This window comes from Falco cherrug, chromosome Z (genome assembly GCF_023634085.1).
Source record: "Falco cherrug isolate bFalChe1 chromosome Z, bFalChe1.pri, whole genome shotgun sequence".
Taxonomy (NCBI): domain Eukaryota; kingdom Metazoa; phylum Chordata; class Aves; order Falconiformes; family Falconidae; genus Falco; species Falco cherrug.
The window spans coordinates 21,849,537-21,866,065 of NC_073720.1; the positions used below are offsets into that span (position 1 = coordinate 21,849,537).

At 42.3% G+C, this 16,529-nt stretch overlaps 1 protein-coding gene across 4 annotated transcripts in view; it reads right to left on the minus strand.

Moving 5' to 3' along the window:
- DEPDC1B (DEP domain containing 1B) overlaps positions 1-16,529 on the minus strand; it is a 29,127-nt gene that overhangs the window by 11,271 nt on the left and 1,327 nt on the right. For 2 of the 4 annotated variants that reach the window (XM_055699448.1, XM_055699447.1), the window contains exons 1-6: positions 15,376-15,525; positions 14,459-14,724; positions 9,321-9,456; positions 6,456-6,583; positions 1,251-1,381; positions 174-221 (exon numbers count right to left, since the gene is read on the minus strand). In XM_055699448.1, coding sequence (XP_055555423.1) covers positions 174-221; positions 1,251-1,381; positions 6,456-6,583; positions 9,321-9,456; positions 14,459-14,724; positions 15,376-15,423 — 757 coding nt within the window. In that variant the 5' untranslated portion in view covers positions 15,424-15,525. The other 2 variants (XM_055699446.1, XM_027808388.1) reach the window with 2 other exon arrangements.

The window sequence follows — 16,529 nt, forward strand, 5'->3', positions numbered from 1 at the left end:
ATATATGCTCTCTCATCTTGTCAAACTTTGTTTAAGGCAATGATCAGAAAAAATATTGATTGTGAACATAAATAGGATTTTGATAAGCAGTAAAGGCACAGCCAGTTCAATTGATTTTTATGGGGTTCGGCTGTTTTTTTTGTTGGTTTTTTTTCCTTCCTTAATTTACTTACAGTTTGCTAAACATTTCATTGCTGATAATATCCAGTGGGGTAGTTCCTCTGCATAGGTGAGAAAGACAGAAATTAGGAGGAGAAAAAACCCTGAGAAAAATGTTAAACTGTAAGGTAAAACCAAAGCTGGAAATTCTGTAAAAAGTTGTTCCTATATAGTTGATCAACTCACTGCAAACACAGCCTGTACCTTAATGTAGGATCTAGTTTAAATTACACCTATACATTAATATCAACCAGTTATGTCTACTGCTCTTACAACTCAATCAGCAAAGTGGATATCACAAATCCTTAACCTGCCCTGCAAAAATCAGCCAAACTACTTCAAGCTACATCTTCACTAGTGCATTACAATGGAGTGTTTACTTTGCACTGAAGATTATGAAAAGCACTCATATATTCAATTCTGTCATTTCTGCAAGGAGGAAGTTTATACCTTGAGGTTTTCCAGTTGTCTTTAAAATGAACATGTATATGCTCTGGAGGGGTTTTTATTTACAAACCATACCAGGTTCCAATCTTGTATTTCACTGCTCCACGTATCTTGTAGAAAACATGGTGGCAATAATATTTTAAGTGATAACACAGCAGCAAAGATGTTTTACTTTCTCCCTGATGTGGAAAGCAGTTTTAAACTTGGTACTAGTTTCAAAAGACATTGACTGAAGACTCAAAACTGGGAAATTTTAATGATCGCTCAGTGTACATTTTGATTTTTTCCCAATTTTTAATACACATTTCTTTCATGTTAACACTCCAATTCAGGCAGTTAAGGGCTGGGCTGAAAAATTCAGCTTGAAGTGAATAATATCCCTATCTATAAATGATAAGTTGCTGCTCTTTCATCTTTCAACCCTGCTAAAGCAGGCATATATTTAAAAGAATAAATACAGAATAAAAACTGATTCTTTCTATGGGGATGAGAGAACAACAATGACATACTTTGCAAAAACACTAGTATAGCTGTGGTCATACAAGTATAAAGATGGTACATGTTGGTATATTAGAACTAATACTTTTTTTATACTAGCAGACTACAATACAAAAAAGTTAAATAAAGACTTCTGAAACACTTACTTGATTTGTCTTCTAAAGTGACAATGCCTTGCTTATTGACATTGTATGCATTTTGGACTATATGTTTTGAATTCACAAGTTTTGTGTCTAACACTTCATCCAGAGACTCCAAACCCAAGACCTTCTGTAATCTGTAACAATACATAAACACATAGTTTACACGTCATCTAATCTGAAAAATGCCAACATATAAAATTAGAATAGATATGATTCTGAAAAAATTGCTTAGAATCATGGAATACCTCATGTTGGAAGGGACCCATAAGGATCATCAAGTCCAGCTTCCTGCTCATCACAGGACTGCCTAAAACTAAACTATGATCAATAGTGTCACCCAGATGCTTGTTGAACTCTGACAGGCTTGGTGCTGAGACCACTTCCCTGGGAGCCTGTTCCAGTGACTGACCACTCTCAGTGAAGAATATTTCCCTAATGTCCAGTCTGAACTTCTCCTGACACAGCTCCATTCCATCTCCTTGTGTCCGGTCACTGGTCACCAGAGAGGAGATCAGCAGCTCCCCCTCCGCTCCCCGCCTTGAGGAAGTTGTAGGTGGCAATGAGGTCACCCCTCAGCCTTCTCTTCTCTAAGCTGAACAGACCAAGTGACCTCGGCCACCCCTCCTAAGTCTTGACCTCGACACCTTTTTCACCATCTTGGTTGCCCTCCTCTGCACACCCTCTAGTCGTCTGATGTCCTTCTTATACTGAGGCACCCAAAACTGCACACAGTACTTGAGGCAGGGCCACACCAGTACATTGTAGAGTGGAACAACTGCCTCCCTTGTCCACCTGGCTATGCTATGCTTGATGTACTCCAAGAAACGGTTGGCTCTTTTGGCTGCCGGGGCACACTGTTGACTCATATTCAGCTTGGCATCGACCGCCAAAACCCCAGATCTCTTTCTGCAGAGCTGCTCTCCAGCCTCTTGTTCTCCAGTGTGTATGTATAACCAGGGTTATCCCATCCCAGGTGCAGAATCTGGCACTTGCTCTTGTTAAGTTTCATACGGTTTGTGATTGACCAGGTCTCTAGTTTATCCAGATCTCTCTGCAAGGCCTCTCTACCCTTGAGGGAGTCCACAGCTCTGACTAGTTTAGTATCGTCAGCAAAATTAATTAATGTACATTTCATTCATGTGTCCAAATAATTTATAAAAACATTAAAGAACACTGGCTCTAAAAGTGAGCCCTGGGGAACCCCTGGTGACTGGCTGACACCCTGAGGTAACCCCATTTACTATAACCCTTTGAGCCGAATCCATCAGCCACTTACTCAGCCAACATATTATGGACTTGTCTGGTTCTATGATGAACAGTTTACCTAGAAGGATACCAAGCGAGACAGTATAAAAAGCTTTGCCAAAATCCAAAGCCACCACATCTATTGGCTTCCCTTGATTAACTAGATGAGTGACCTTGTCATAAAAGGAAATTGAGTTGGTTAAGCAGGACTTCCTCCTTGTGAATTTGTGTTGATGATTACCAATGTCTGCATTGTCTCTTAAGTGCTTTTCAATAACTCCCAGAATAAGGTTTTTCATAGTTTCGCCAGGCACTGAAGTGAGACTGACAGGGTGAAAACTGGGACATTTGCCAGCTTCCAGTCAAATGGGACCTCTCCAGACTCCCAAGACCGTTGAAAAAAGTAATGGAAAGAAGTCCTATGATGACATTGGCCAGCTCTTTCAGTAGTCTGGGATGAATCTCTTCAAGCACCACAGACTTACATGCATCCAGCTGGAGCAGGAAGTCTTAAACAAATTCAGGGTCAGCTGTAGTTTATCATGCTCCCAGTCACAACTGTCCAAAACAGGTCTCTGAGGGTACCAGGGCCCATCACTGATGTTGAAGACAGAGGCAAAAAAGACAATAAGCATTTCTGCTTCATCTACATCCTTATTTGTGAGGTGACTGACTTCATCAAGCAATGGGCCAATGTTACGTCTGATTCTCTGCTTGCTGTTAATATTTTAAAAAGCCCCTTTTATTGTCCTTCACAGTGCTGGCCAGCTTGAACTGTAATCAAGCTTTGGCTGCACAAATTTTCTCCCTGTGGTGGCAAATAACATCTCTGTAGTCTCCCCATGTCAACTGTCCTTGCTTCCAAGGACTGTATATTATCTTTTCCTGCCAAAGTTCTAGAAGATCTCTACTTAGCAAAGCTGACCTTCTGCCTCGCTTGCTTGATTTCCAAAAATTTGGAATTACCCACTTCTGTGCTCTTAAGAGATGGCTCTTAAAAAGTAACCAGCATTCATGGACCTCAATACATTCAAAAGCAGATTCCCATGGGACCTTACTATCTAGCTCCTTCAGCAGCTTGCAGTCTGCTCTTGCCATATCCAGGGTGGACATTTTGCTGGCAGTTTTTCTCCTACCACCACCAATTTGAAACTCAGCTATCTTCTCATCACTGTGGCCAAGACAGCTACCAATCACCACTTAACCCATGAGTCCCTCTCTGTTTACAAACAAAAAAAGCTAGGAGGGCATCTTTCCTAATTGACTCCCTTAGTACCTGCACCAAGAAGTTATCTTCAACATGCTTTGGAAATTTCCTAGACCTGTTTGTGTCCACTGTATGATATTCCCAGTTGATGTTTGCGAAGTTAAAATCACCCATAAGGACAAGGGCAATTGAACTTGAGACTTCCTTTAATTCCTTGTAGAATATGTCATCAGTTTTGTCATCTTGGCTGGGAGGTCAATAGTAGACTCTCGCAACATCTGCTTTATTTGCTTTCCCCTTCATCCTTACCCAGAGGTTCTCAACCATGTTGTCACCATCTGTAAGCACCATACAATCCAAGCCCTCCATAACATGCAGCTCCACTCCCCCCACCTTGCCTGTCCTGCCTATCCCTCCTGAAAAGCCTATAACCATTCATCATGGTACCCCAGTCACCGGACTCATCCCACCAGGTTTCACGTACGCTAATGATGTTGTAGCTCTAGGACTGGGCCAAAGCTTCTAGCTTCTCTTGCTTATTCCTCATGCTGCATGCGTTAGTATAAAGACATTTCAAATGTGCTCCAGTGTACTCAAGCACATTGTGGAGCAGACTGAAGGACCTCACTAGCACACCATCTGTCAGACATTGGTGTGCTGCCCCCAGGCCCATCTCTAGTGAGCCTGGATTTATCCCTTTCCCCCTTCAAATCTAGTTTAAAGCTCTTTCAATGAGCCCTGCTAACTTCTGCACAAAGATTGTTTCCCCCTTTGAGACAGGTGCACCCCACCTGTCACCAGTAGGCCTGGCATCTTGTAGTCCAACCTGTGAACAAAACCCAAAAAATTCTGCCAGTGACACCAGTCTCAGGTGTTGAGCCAGGTATTGATCTGCTGGCTCTTCCTGTTTCTTCCCTTATCACTGCCTGCAACTGGAAGGATACAGGAGAACACCGTTTGTGCTCCTGATCCCTTAACCAGGCATCCCAAGGCCCTGAAGTCTCTCTTGATTGCCCTTGGACTTCTTACTGAACTTCAACACTGCCTACGTGAAAAAAAAAGGAAAATATCAATAAGGAATAATAATCCAAGCGCCATATCAGTGTAGGAAGTTTTTTCTTTACATCTTTAACCCAGGCCCCAGGGAGGCAGCAGGCTTCCTTCCTTAAGAAGCAGGTCCAGTCTGCATACTGGGCTTTCTGTTCTTCTCAGAAGAGAGTCTCCTATGACAATGACCCATCTTTTTTTCTTTATGGAAGCAGTTTTGATGCAGAGCGTAGGCTGACTTAATCTCAGCAACATGTCCATGCTAGATGAATCATTGTTCAGTTCCAATTGCAGGGCCTCTACCTACTACACAACGGCACCAGGGATGATGGAGTAGTCACAGAAGAGATGCCTCTGTTGCACCAGGCAGAAACTTGTCCCCATTGCCCCCTACCCCTTAAGTAACAACATTCAGCTCGGTGGAGAGAAGATAGGGAATCGTCCCTTATTATGTGGCCTGTCTGCCTGACAAGCTGGTCCCAGGGAAGGTAGGGTGTGATTCCAGTAGTCTACCTCTCCCTCACTCTCCCTGACACTCTTCAATCTGCTCATCTCCTCCCTGAGCTCTGTCACTAAGCAGAAGAGTCCCCCTACCTAGGCCTGCCTTGCACAGCTATACTTACCACTGCCATCTGGTGCTAGTGTCAGAGCAGGGCGAAGCCTTCAGCCTGGCACCTGGGTGTCGGGGTGCTCCTGCCGGAGCTCTGTGTGGGCAGCTGCATAACGTGCTGGGTGCACAGCTTAGAGAGGCCATGGCTTTCTGCCAGGTAGACACCATTACTACCTGGTCGGCCTGGCAGGGCTTCAGTGCCCTCCCTGCATCCCTTCCACACCATGCTCTGTGTCCTGTTTGCCTGCCCTGTTGGCAGTGCTCTGAGTGGCTTGTGCTCCCTAAGAGCTTCTTTTATAGGAGGAGGGGGGAACTCTGACCACCATTGCTCCTGGCCCCACCCAGGTCTTGTCAGTCACTGTCAGGCAAGCTGCGGGCTCCCAGGGGCTCTCTAGGCTCCTGGGAGGTTCCCCCTGTTTGGGAAACCTCCCTGTTCACCATGCTGGTCTGTTCTGCTGATGATCATGCCAGCACTGGAGCCACTTGCCTTGGCATCAAGTTTATTACATGGAGATAACATGCTAGTTCTAGATGAAAGTAATCATTAGTAAGGCATCAACTGTACTGTAGAAATAACCAATGTATATTACTCTTTTCTCCTGCATAAATAGTCTAAAGTAATGCCTTAAACTTTGCATAGGATATTCCTTTTGGAAATAGTAAAGAATATACAAATCTCAAAGCCTTCAGCACTCAAACAGCTACCCCATTTCTTATCTCATATGAAGTATTGTACTTGTCATTGAAAGGTTTCATGGTGTCACACTTTTCCAAAAGTGCTTCTGTTTCATAGCAACAGGAAAAAAAGAGAAAGACTGAGGAAAAAAGTGATTAAACAAGACAAAGCCCACACAACCAAAGGACCTGTATAACACAACAAGAAAAAGTAAAAATGTAATAAGCACAATAAATTTTCTTTGCAAACTTTTTTTGCTGAATTTGTAGCCAAATAACAAGTGATATAGTCAGGGTAGCTACTATGGCTTTCATAGCAGCAACGAAAAGTGAGTGGCTGAAATTACAAGCATTACCTGAGAAAACAGACAAAACTACTACCTACTACACAGTTTATCAGCAAATGACTCACAAATATACCCACCGTGACAAAGTCATGGATTTCCATATCTCTTCTATATTTGTTTGTGTTAGCTCCCTGCGGAACACAAGTTTACATGCCGGTACTTCCCCTATAGCTATACTGTGTCGCTTGTACCACATCTCAGAGTTCTGAAATCAGAAAAAACACTCCTTATTAAGTGGTGACTGTTCATGTATTAAACAGTATAATACATTTCTAGTACAGCATGTTCCCTATTACAAGTATTTTAAACATTCCTGAATTCCAGTACAGTCTCCAGGCTGCAAATAAGTGTTTAGGTTTCACAGATGTGCAGCATCTTTTCCCAGGTACATAATTTGTCCAAAGCTGAAAAATTATGTGTGCCAGAATAGCCATTAAAGTTCAGGAGTCAATGGCCTCTAATGCTCTGTTTAGATCCTCTCCATTATTAAAATGAGTTCAACTCTCTTGTTTTCAACTACCACTCTAAAACTAAACATCTGCTTATGGAAAAATTATTGGAGAATCATTCGGTAAGATATTAAAGACTGACAGTAATACTTGTTTAGCAATATACTGATCACAACTAAACATTAAGTTCATTAGCAGATTCTACACATGAAGGAAGTAAAAGCACGTAGCTACAGTTGAAGACACCCATCAGATCTAGTCCACCATTGTAACAGAATTAAGTAAAGAATGCAAAAGACTCCTTTACTCAACCTTCAAATCCAAGCTCAATGCTTGAAGATTGTCATCAACGTGTTGATGAGTAGACATACAATACAGTTTGAGTCAGAGTACTTTTCAAGGGAAAACTCCTAATCATTCCCAGTTCCTTGATTTACATCACAGAGCAGTACCAAAGCACATTAACAGTATTCCTTGTGATCACAACCAAACCACAAAATGCACTCCAGGAATTTGCTTAACTACTCCAAGCACTAATCATCTGTGGCACTAGAGCTAGTTTGAAACAAATAGCACCCTCTGAAATTAGTATCTGGTCTTCCACATCAGTGTTTCCCTACACAGACCCATGCCCATCAACATCTACACACATCCAATAAGTGCTGTGATTGCTGCCGTCTACTTCACTATTCCAGGGGAAGCTACACCTTTCTATAAATAAGCCACCAGAAAGAAGCTTATTCCTTTGCCTCAGTTACTTCAACTTACAGTCCACAGTGTTAACCAAAAGTACCAATTAAGGAGATTTTGAGTTATTCCAGACTGTGTGCTGTTGCATCAGATGCACATAGGCAGTCTTTTGCTCTTTTCAGTCCAGGATGCTTGGCTGGAAACTTAGACCAGACAGCTGGAGGCTGTAACTGATATGGAGAAATAGTGTGAAATGGGGACAATGGACATCGATTGTGATTGTATATGTCTGCTCAGGAATGTGGGTATGGTGACTAGTCATGGGTGCGGTGTCTGGTCACATAGGCACACAGCCTTGAGGAGACGCCTACAGTTTTGAGGAGACGCCTGCCCTTCTTCCTCTAACAAAGGGGCTATTTAAAAAAGAATGAGAAAAGGATGAGAGATATTCCAATGCTATCTAGAGGGAGGGAGTGCTAAGTCTCCTTGCTGGAGAAGATCAGATGGTCACAAGAACATGAATCACCTACAAACCTGCAAGACCACCACATTGCAGGCAAAGGACTGATAAGCTAATTAACATATGAAGCGGGGTTTAGGTAACGAATATGTATAGGCGTTAAATGTTCATTTGTTTTATTGTATAAATGTGAGATGGTTCGTCACTTCGGGCATGCACGCTTGTGGAGGAGCGATCCCCCGTGCATGTGCGCGCAATAAACATACCTACTTTGTAACTTTCGAGTTATAGAGTCTAATTCCGTACGTCATAACTTGTAGTAACTGCAGCAGATACTTGCTCAATAACAAAAATATTCAGTTCTCTTTAGTTGTCTTTGGCACTATCTTTTCTTTTTTCTCTCTTAATCTTCTACCTACTATTGAAGTTCTAAGGACTATGCTTTCTCCTCTGCCTGCTGCACGTGGAAGGTGAACTCTATCTGCACATAAACAATTGGATTACAAATATGGAATAGCCACTCATTCAGGACTTCCAGGTGTCCAGCAAAACGGTAGGAGCTACTTTTCCAAACAGACTTGATCACCAAGAAATCCAAGGGTAGTGTCCTGCACTGATGAGCATTAATAAAAAGGCCAAAATTATTGAAAAAGTCCCAAGAGTTCACAGAATATGAGAACACTCACATACAAGATACACTGGAGGGAAGGGTTTAGAATATGCATAAATCCAGAAGCCTAGTCTTTTGAGATGTCTAGGTGGCAAGGGTTGGTTTACTAACAAAAGCAGGAGTTTTTCCAACAACTCCACAAAGGCTGGATCAATCCAGGTAGGTATGGGGCAGGATGATTCTCCATGCTGACAAAAGGTAACAATGAAACCAGAACCACTTCTCCTTAGCAACAACATACTCCTTATGAAAAAGGAAACTGAATCACTAACAATCTCATAGCAGCTACTAAGGAAGTAATATTGTACATATTCTGCTACATGAAGTATCTGAGTAAGCGTTACAGTATAAGTGACAGCAAGGTAACTATTTTGTCTGGTAGTATAATAAATGCCCTGTTAGAATCTGAACAAACTAGAATGTAAGCATACTGGCAAATACAGCCATACTGAACTTAGGATGTCAGGACCTTGTAATCTGTAGCAGAAAGAACACTCAAAGCCAACATCCCCAGTAAATCATTAAGAACAGCTTTACTTCACATGAACTTAAAATAGAAGTATTTTGCGTTTAATTTTATAACAGAGTATTTTGTGCCACAACAACGAGATTATTAGTTCAGTTTTGCTTTTCAAATTTACTTCTGTGGGGAAATGAAAACTGGGTATCTTACCATTGCAACTGATTTCACTGGGATGTGCTCTTGGGAAATGCCAGCCTTTGGTTCATTCCAGTCTGGAAATTTAATTACTTCCTTTCCACACGAAGGTTTCTTTGGATATGACTTCAGCGGTGAGGAAGGAGGAAATCTACAATTACAGAATATTTTTAATGCCTCTGAACCCCACCCTAGTCCATATTTACCAATGCAAAACTGCAGTAGGCCTTCACATGCAAAAATACAACAAATGCCTTGGACATTCACAGCATGATGTAGTTGCCTGAAGACTGGTGTTGAGTGACAAGTAAAATACCCTAAGGTGTCTTGTTTGGCCTCCACCTGCTGCTCCAGAATAGTTCAGATCCTTTGTACCTCCCATGACATAGCTGAGCTTTGGGTGAATGTCTGATATCCCAGCGCATCTCAAATAGCACCTGCTGCCTATGCATAAACAGCTGACTCCGGTCTTAACTAAAAGATGTTGATTCTGCTGAAAAAGCTGTGGGTAGATTTTCCCATGTCAAGTGCACTCCTAGCATGCATATCCCAAAGCAAAACTACATAACTAAGTCACATGGCTAATGCTTGGATTTAGTTAGTATGTGTGCAAGTGTCCACACCGTTGTGTCCATGTTACCACATTCTTCTGTGTTTATATGCTTTCTATGCGAAGGCCATATTCTTCATGCAGTTCTTTTCTTCCAGCAGGTTGTGCAGAAAACACATTCACTTTTTAAGGCATTTCAAGAAGTACCGTGTGAAGAAGTTAGTAGAAATAAACTCTAAGCTAGCTCTTGAAGAAAACAAGGAAAACAAACCATCCCAGATCACATTCAGCCCAGTCATACCTCCAGCCTGACCAGAATTAAATTACTGCCAAACCTAGGTCAGAGCACACACAAAGAATTAATGGCAGCACATCAGACTGACAAATCAGTTCAATGGCAAGAGATTATCAGACTGCCCCAGATCAGCTCTTGTTTACCTGCACTCCTAGGTTTTAGATGCTGAGATTCCTGATGCTTCAAGAAATTGCTTCAGCTTCACTTGCTTTTTTAATCAGAATGTAAAAGGTAGTTACTTCTGTGACTATGCAACAAGAACTTGTACACCGCATGCATATATATCCTCCCAGAAAGATTCTCATGCTCAAGAAATCCTCACTTTTCCTCTAAAATTTCATCCAGTCCTCAATAGGCAGTTCCAACACTTAATTTTTAAATTAGTTTTGTATTGCAGTTTTATTAGTCGAGTAGTGTTACCCTGCATAGGTTAAACACATTATGATTTTGATCACACACACTGAACCCATTTGGTATATTCCACAATAACACTCTTCAAGAGAAGAAGGAGATATTACTTCCTTCGTACAAACCCTGAGAAGTAATAAGCACCTTGCACTAATCCTGCAAGACTTACTCTGCCTTTTAAAAGTAACCCACAACACATTGCAGATGTTCAGCTGTTGAACACTCCCAACTATTTTTCAGCTATTCATTACTTCTTAGAGTTCAATGTTAAAATTGCGGACTTTCTTTCTTTGCCTTACAGTATTCTCAACAGTTCCCTGTTCCCCCTCCAGTTCTTCACAGTGTTTAGCTTTATATTATTTGCTGCCCTGATTCTCAACCAGTAAATTAATAGTTCTTACAAGCAGAAAAAGGAAATGCATTCCCTCTTTTTAGTTGGTATTACAGCAGGAGCAGGATATAGACAGAGCCAAGTTTTTGGATGAACAATGAAAAGCCTCCAATTCTATGATGAACAGAATAATGTTACCTAAATCTAACAACTGGGGAGCATTCCAAAGTTTGCATGTCAAGATTAGCATGGTTTACAGCCAGTAACACTAGTTTCAGGAGTTTATACAAAGAGGAAATAGAGATAACTGTTTGTGTCCAGGGCAATGGATAGAGAACAGGGTCAACTAACATTGGTATCCATGGTATAATAATTACCACAGCTGAATTCCCAGAAATTTACTAGCAGTGCAAGAGTACTAACCCTTTTGCTTTTAATGCAATTGCTTAGGTTCTAAAAAAGTAAAGCCTGACAGTTTCCAAAACAACTCATTTATTATTGTAGACTACAGGGACAGTAGGTCAGGACACACAAGACAGATAGTCTGTTGTTTCTAGAAGCCACATGAGTTCTCACCTTCACATTTAATACTCAACCAGTTCTCTCAGGCAAATCAACATTTGGCAACATCTCTTTTTCATACTCTGTGGAATGAGTAAGAGCAGACAGCTACACTTACATGAGAACTTAATGAATGACACAACGGTGCACCACAGTGTACAGTTATAGTATATACGAAATTAACACAGGAATTTATAGAAAAGGTATGAAGCATATTAAGGTTTCCAGAGTAAGCACCATCAGTGGAATCACAAGCGACTTACACTGCTACCGGTATCAATGCGGTGAAAAACGTATTTACAGCGTAACATTAGGAAAGCCCACCAGAGGGAGCTGCCAGGACATTAAATACACAAAGGCGGGCTAGAAAACCATGTTGAGCTCCACGAATCGGAGAAAAGCATGTCTTAATATTTAAAGCCAAAGACCAAAACCATGAGTAGCATATGTAGTTTACTTATGCACCAAACCCAGTGCGAAAAAGCTGGCTTCAATTCAAGGTGCATGAAAGGTATGCAGTTCTACTAAAAAACCTCTTTAATTAGTAACTTAGTTAAATTTTGAACAGGAAGTGGGGAACAAAAATCATTAAAATAGCTGTAATAAAAGAGCTTTCTTGTCCAGCTGCCGATCGTTCTGCAGAGCACATAAAAAATTAAAAGCACAGAAATATTTCACCCAAACAACTTCCACGGCTCAGGAAAGTCACGGCTGAAAATACAAAGGAGAAAACAATAACAAAATTTTGAGTGTATCCACAAAGCCAATGCAAAATAAACAAAAAACAAACTGCAAACACAACAAACACAAACCAAAAAGATGTAGCGTAAACCCCATATTTAATCTTTTGATGAAAAGGCAATGCTCAGAAAAAAAAGGAGATGAAGTGCTTAACACCTATGGTACCAGTGAAAACTGCACGCGGGTAGTGTTGTCCTAAGGACAGACAGAGCAGGACCAGGCCAGGAACATACCAAACCAATAATAATGTAACTACCACATGTGCTGTACCAGCACCTAATTGCTTTTCTAACTCTGTTTAAAGAAGGATAAAGCCCACTCCACACCACTCCTTCACACTCAACTTTCTCCAGACTGAAGTCAAAACGTAAGATCCTCTGCAGCTCCTCTTGTCTTCCATGCCTGTTTTCCAACCTAAACTAGTCGATGACTAGGTAAACAATCACGATATCTTGCCCTTCTATAGCAGCCATAAACAGGTGGCCAGGGAAGAATTTAAGAACAGGACAAGCATACATGATACTTCCTCAGTACCTTTTCCCAGCCTTTGGTCATGTACATCTGATAGACTAGAGAGCCATATATTTTTGAGATGCTTAGCAACAGATTTTCTTGGGTGAGCTTCTCAAAATACCTTCAGATAGAAGTCCTTTGATACACTGGGTCCTTCGAATTTGAGTCCCAAGCTCTAAAATTTAATATTATTCTTGATTGTTACATGGAAGTTCCATTTATGGAGCTAAGTTTGTAGAGAACATTCATTTTCTATTGACTCCAAATCACTTAAAAATTCCTCCATTAAAGTTGATTGCAATTGCTTTGAATATTTAACTTTTTTTCTCAGGGAAGCTGTAGCATTCAGTGCCATTTCCTTCAGAAGGCAGGCTAAAAAACAGCTACCACTTTTACTGAAAACTGTCATGTAGTATCATAATGTTGAATTGATGCTAACTTGTTACTGGAATTAAACACAAATTCAATCCAATCTGGCTGTAAATCAACTGAACAGTAGTGAAACAAGTTTAACATAAACCACAGTTCTTTTATAATAAAATATCTTGACCCAAGTTTGTTCATGACAAAGTAAAAGAATTACATTATACATACCTCTTACTTTTAAAGCATTCCAAGTTAATAAATAAAATTAGGAGAGCAATGAACTGCATTTACAGCATAGGTGTACAGACTAGATGGCAAAGAAGCTTAGCCGCGCTCTACAAACTAGTGAAGATCATAGACCAAAATGAAAAATTGACTTCATCCAAATAAAGTGGAAAGTCAGCATTACATTCTCCCAAAAACAATATTAAGAAACTGTCTAAAAAAACCCCATAAAATTTCTGTAGCTATATAGTAATAGATGTAATATGTAGAAACACAGCATTATTGCTGACCTATTTTTCGTATTGCTTTGCATGAAGATAGCTCCCATTTCCTCAAAAGACAACTCATCAGGATAGAAGTTACGAATCCATACTTAAGGTAATGGTCACTTCTGCACTGCTTTGTCACTGAACAGGACACTACAAGATAGTAGAAATTCAGAACTTGCAACTTTTGGACACCCAAACCAAGGTCACAAAGGTCAAAGAACTCAATCTAGTAAGGTTAAGCCTTCATTAGAAAGAAAATTATTTTCCTCTGCTAACAAGCCATCACCTGAGAGGCTAAACAGGGATAAGTAAGCAAGTTTCCTTAAGGATGAGCAAATAAAACTTTGCCTCTTTTAAGAAAATTTCAATCTACAACCCAAGGAATATAGAAGAAGTTACATCACAAATTACTTTTGAATTCAGAAGGCCTTTCTCTCAGGAGTAGAAACAGCATCCAAATAGTCAGGAGTTGAGGGAGAGGAAGGACAACTGGAGTTGGATGGATGCTTAATGGCATCGGCATTTCCATCCATGTCTTACTGATATGCACTCTTCCAACACTAGCAAACCTGATGTCTAGCAACAACAAATAGAACTACCTTGTAAAAGGTGCAAAAGCTTTTGTTACTATTCATGAATGTAATTGAGTAAAAGCACCCTTCAAAAATATTTAAAAACAAACAAGCAAAAAAATCCCAAATCCAAGCTAAAAGAGTAAACCATGACAGTTGCCTGTCACTGAAGAAAATGAAGTCTTTAAAAGGAAAGAGGGAGAAGACGCAGTAATACCTTTTCAAAGGCATTCTACAAAAACATTTGTAAGACCAATGAACAAGAGTTATTACCGCCCGTTTCCAAAAACCAAAATTTTTCAGTCACCCTATATGGGTTTACCTATATAAATGGCCATCATCTTGAAAATCTTCTTTACCCCATCTTCCTTTAATATCTTCAATAACATGATTTTTCAGGAATTTTTTAAGCAGCTTAACTGTTTGATTGCGAGTCACTTCTGGCCCAAAGTTTTGATTAGAGCCAAGCAGTTCATGTAAACAGTCCACTGCCTCCGAGGCTTTGAAGCAGCGCTCATAGCTTTTGAAGCGACACCGATGCTTCCGTAAAGGCATCCCAGCACGAAAAAGTTCTATTATCTCGTTCCACTAAGGAAGAAGAACAAAGCAAACCATTACGGGAGCTCTTCTCCTGGAACCGTTCTAGTTATACAAAGCAAGATCAGAATGCAGCCAGATTTGAACGCAAAACTACATAATTTTTTGATTGTCGGAGTTTACAAGCAGACCTAAAACTATGACTTAAGCAGCTGAGATCTGAGAACAAACACCAGACACAGGAAGAGGAAAGATCTAGAACCCTATACTGTCTACGGCCTTATAGATACAGCTTTAACCCCGCTCTTGGTTTTTAACTCGACAAAGGCTGGACTAAAGCTCCAGCCTGCCGGGCTCTGCCGCCGCTCCGGTCACGCTGGGAGCAGGCGTCCCGCCGCTCCACAGGACTCAGCGCGGAGCGCACCGAGACCCGGACCGCTGCGGGGGACCTCCCGACCAGAGGAACCTACCGGGGACCGGCTGCCCGGGACAGACCCGTGGCCCAGCCGGACTGGCGACGCTGGGCCCTCAGGCCGCAAGGTCCCGGCCATCAGGGCAGGCGTAGCGGCCAGGCTGTCCCACGCCGGCCGGTACCCTGGAGACTCCAGAGTCGCCGTCGTGCACGGAAGCCCCCCTCGGACGGGACAAGTGGACACGGGGGACAAAGGCGGTCGGGGGGCCCCAGCCCAGGGAGGCACTCACCAGCCGGGTAGCGCGGTAGGGCCCAGGGCCGACGAGCCTCGGCTCCATGGACGCGGCCGGGCCTCGCCGTCTCCACGGAAACAGGCAGCCGCACGCGCCGCGCCCGCCGACCGTTTGAATGCGGGCCCGAGAGGCGCAGCCGTCACCTATTGGGTGGCGGCGGCAGCACGTGACGAGCCCACGTCGCCCTCGATTGGCGGAAGAAAGCCGCTGACCCGCCCCGCGCCGCGGCAGGCCCTCCCCCCGGCCCGGCCCAGCCCCGCCCCTCCGCCCTCACCTCGGGGGCGGCCTCGCTGAGGGGCTCTCACCCGTGCCCGCGGGGGGCCGGCCGTGGGACAGGGGCTGGGGCTGGGCAGAAAACAACGGCACGGGGATGGTGCTGGGGGCGGGCTGCTCCCGGGTGCGCAGAGGCTGCTGCGGGAGGGCCTGCTCCGGGAAGGCCTGCTCCAGTGAGGCGCTCTGACTTCCCAGAAGATACATTAACTTTGAAAACGAACAGGGACTGCGTGTTTCTTCCTCAGCCAGTAAGTGGTTCAGGACAGGGGCCCAGGCTTAGGTTTGGACAACAGTCAAACCATGGCAATGAAATAGTGTATGGTGAATTGCCACTTTGATAAAGAGAATAGAGCCTGTTCATTAACCAAAAAAAAAAAAAAAAAACAACAAACAAACCAAAACCAAAAAAAAAAAAAAACAAACCACCAAACACACACCCAAACACAAACCCCAAACAAAACAAAACCAAAAAACCCCCTCAAACATCCCCACCCCCAAAAAAAAAAAAAACCAAGAAAAAAAAAAAAAAAGCCCACCAAAAAGCCACCCACCACCCCCAATTTTCAGGACTCAGCGTCTTAGGAGAGGAGTAGCTACTAACACTGCTGTTTCTCCACCAAATATAAGGAATACAAAAGTTCAACGCAATTCCCCTCATCAGCAAACATTTACTGTAATATTAATGATTTTGGTTCACTCCAATGTGAACACACTTCAGCATGTCAGCTGCACTATTTTTAGGTAGGAAAAACTTAACTATCCCGATCAGGACTGTGTGATTCTGCACATGGGCTGCAACACTGTGCATAGACAGGGTTAATAACATTTTGTACTGATGTCATTAGCATAGTTATACTAAATCATCTCTTAGGATACAT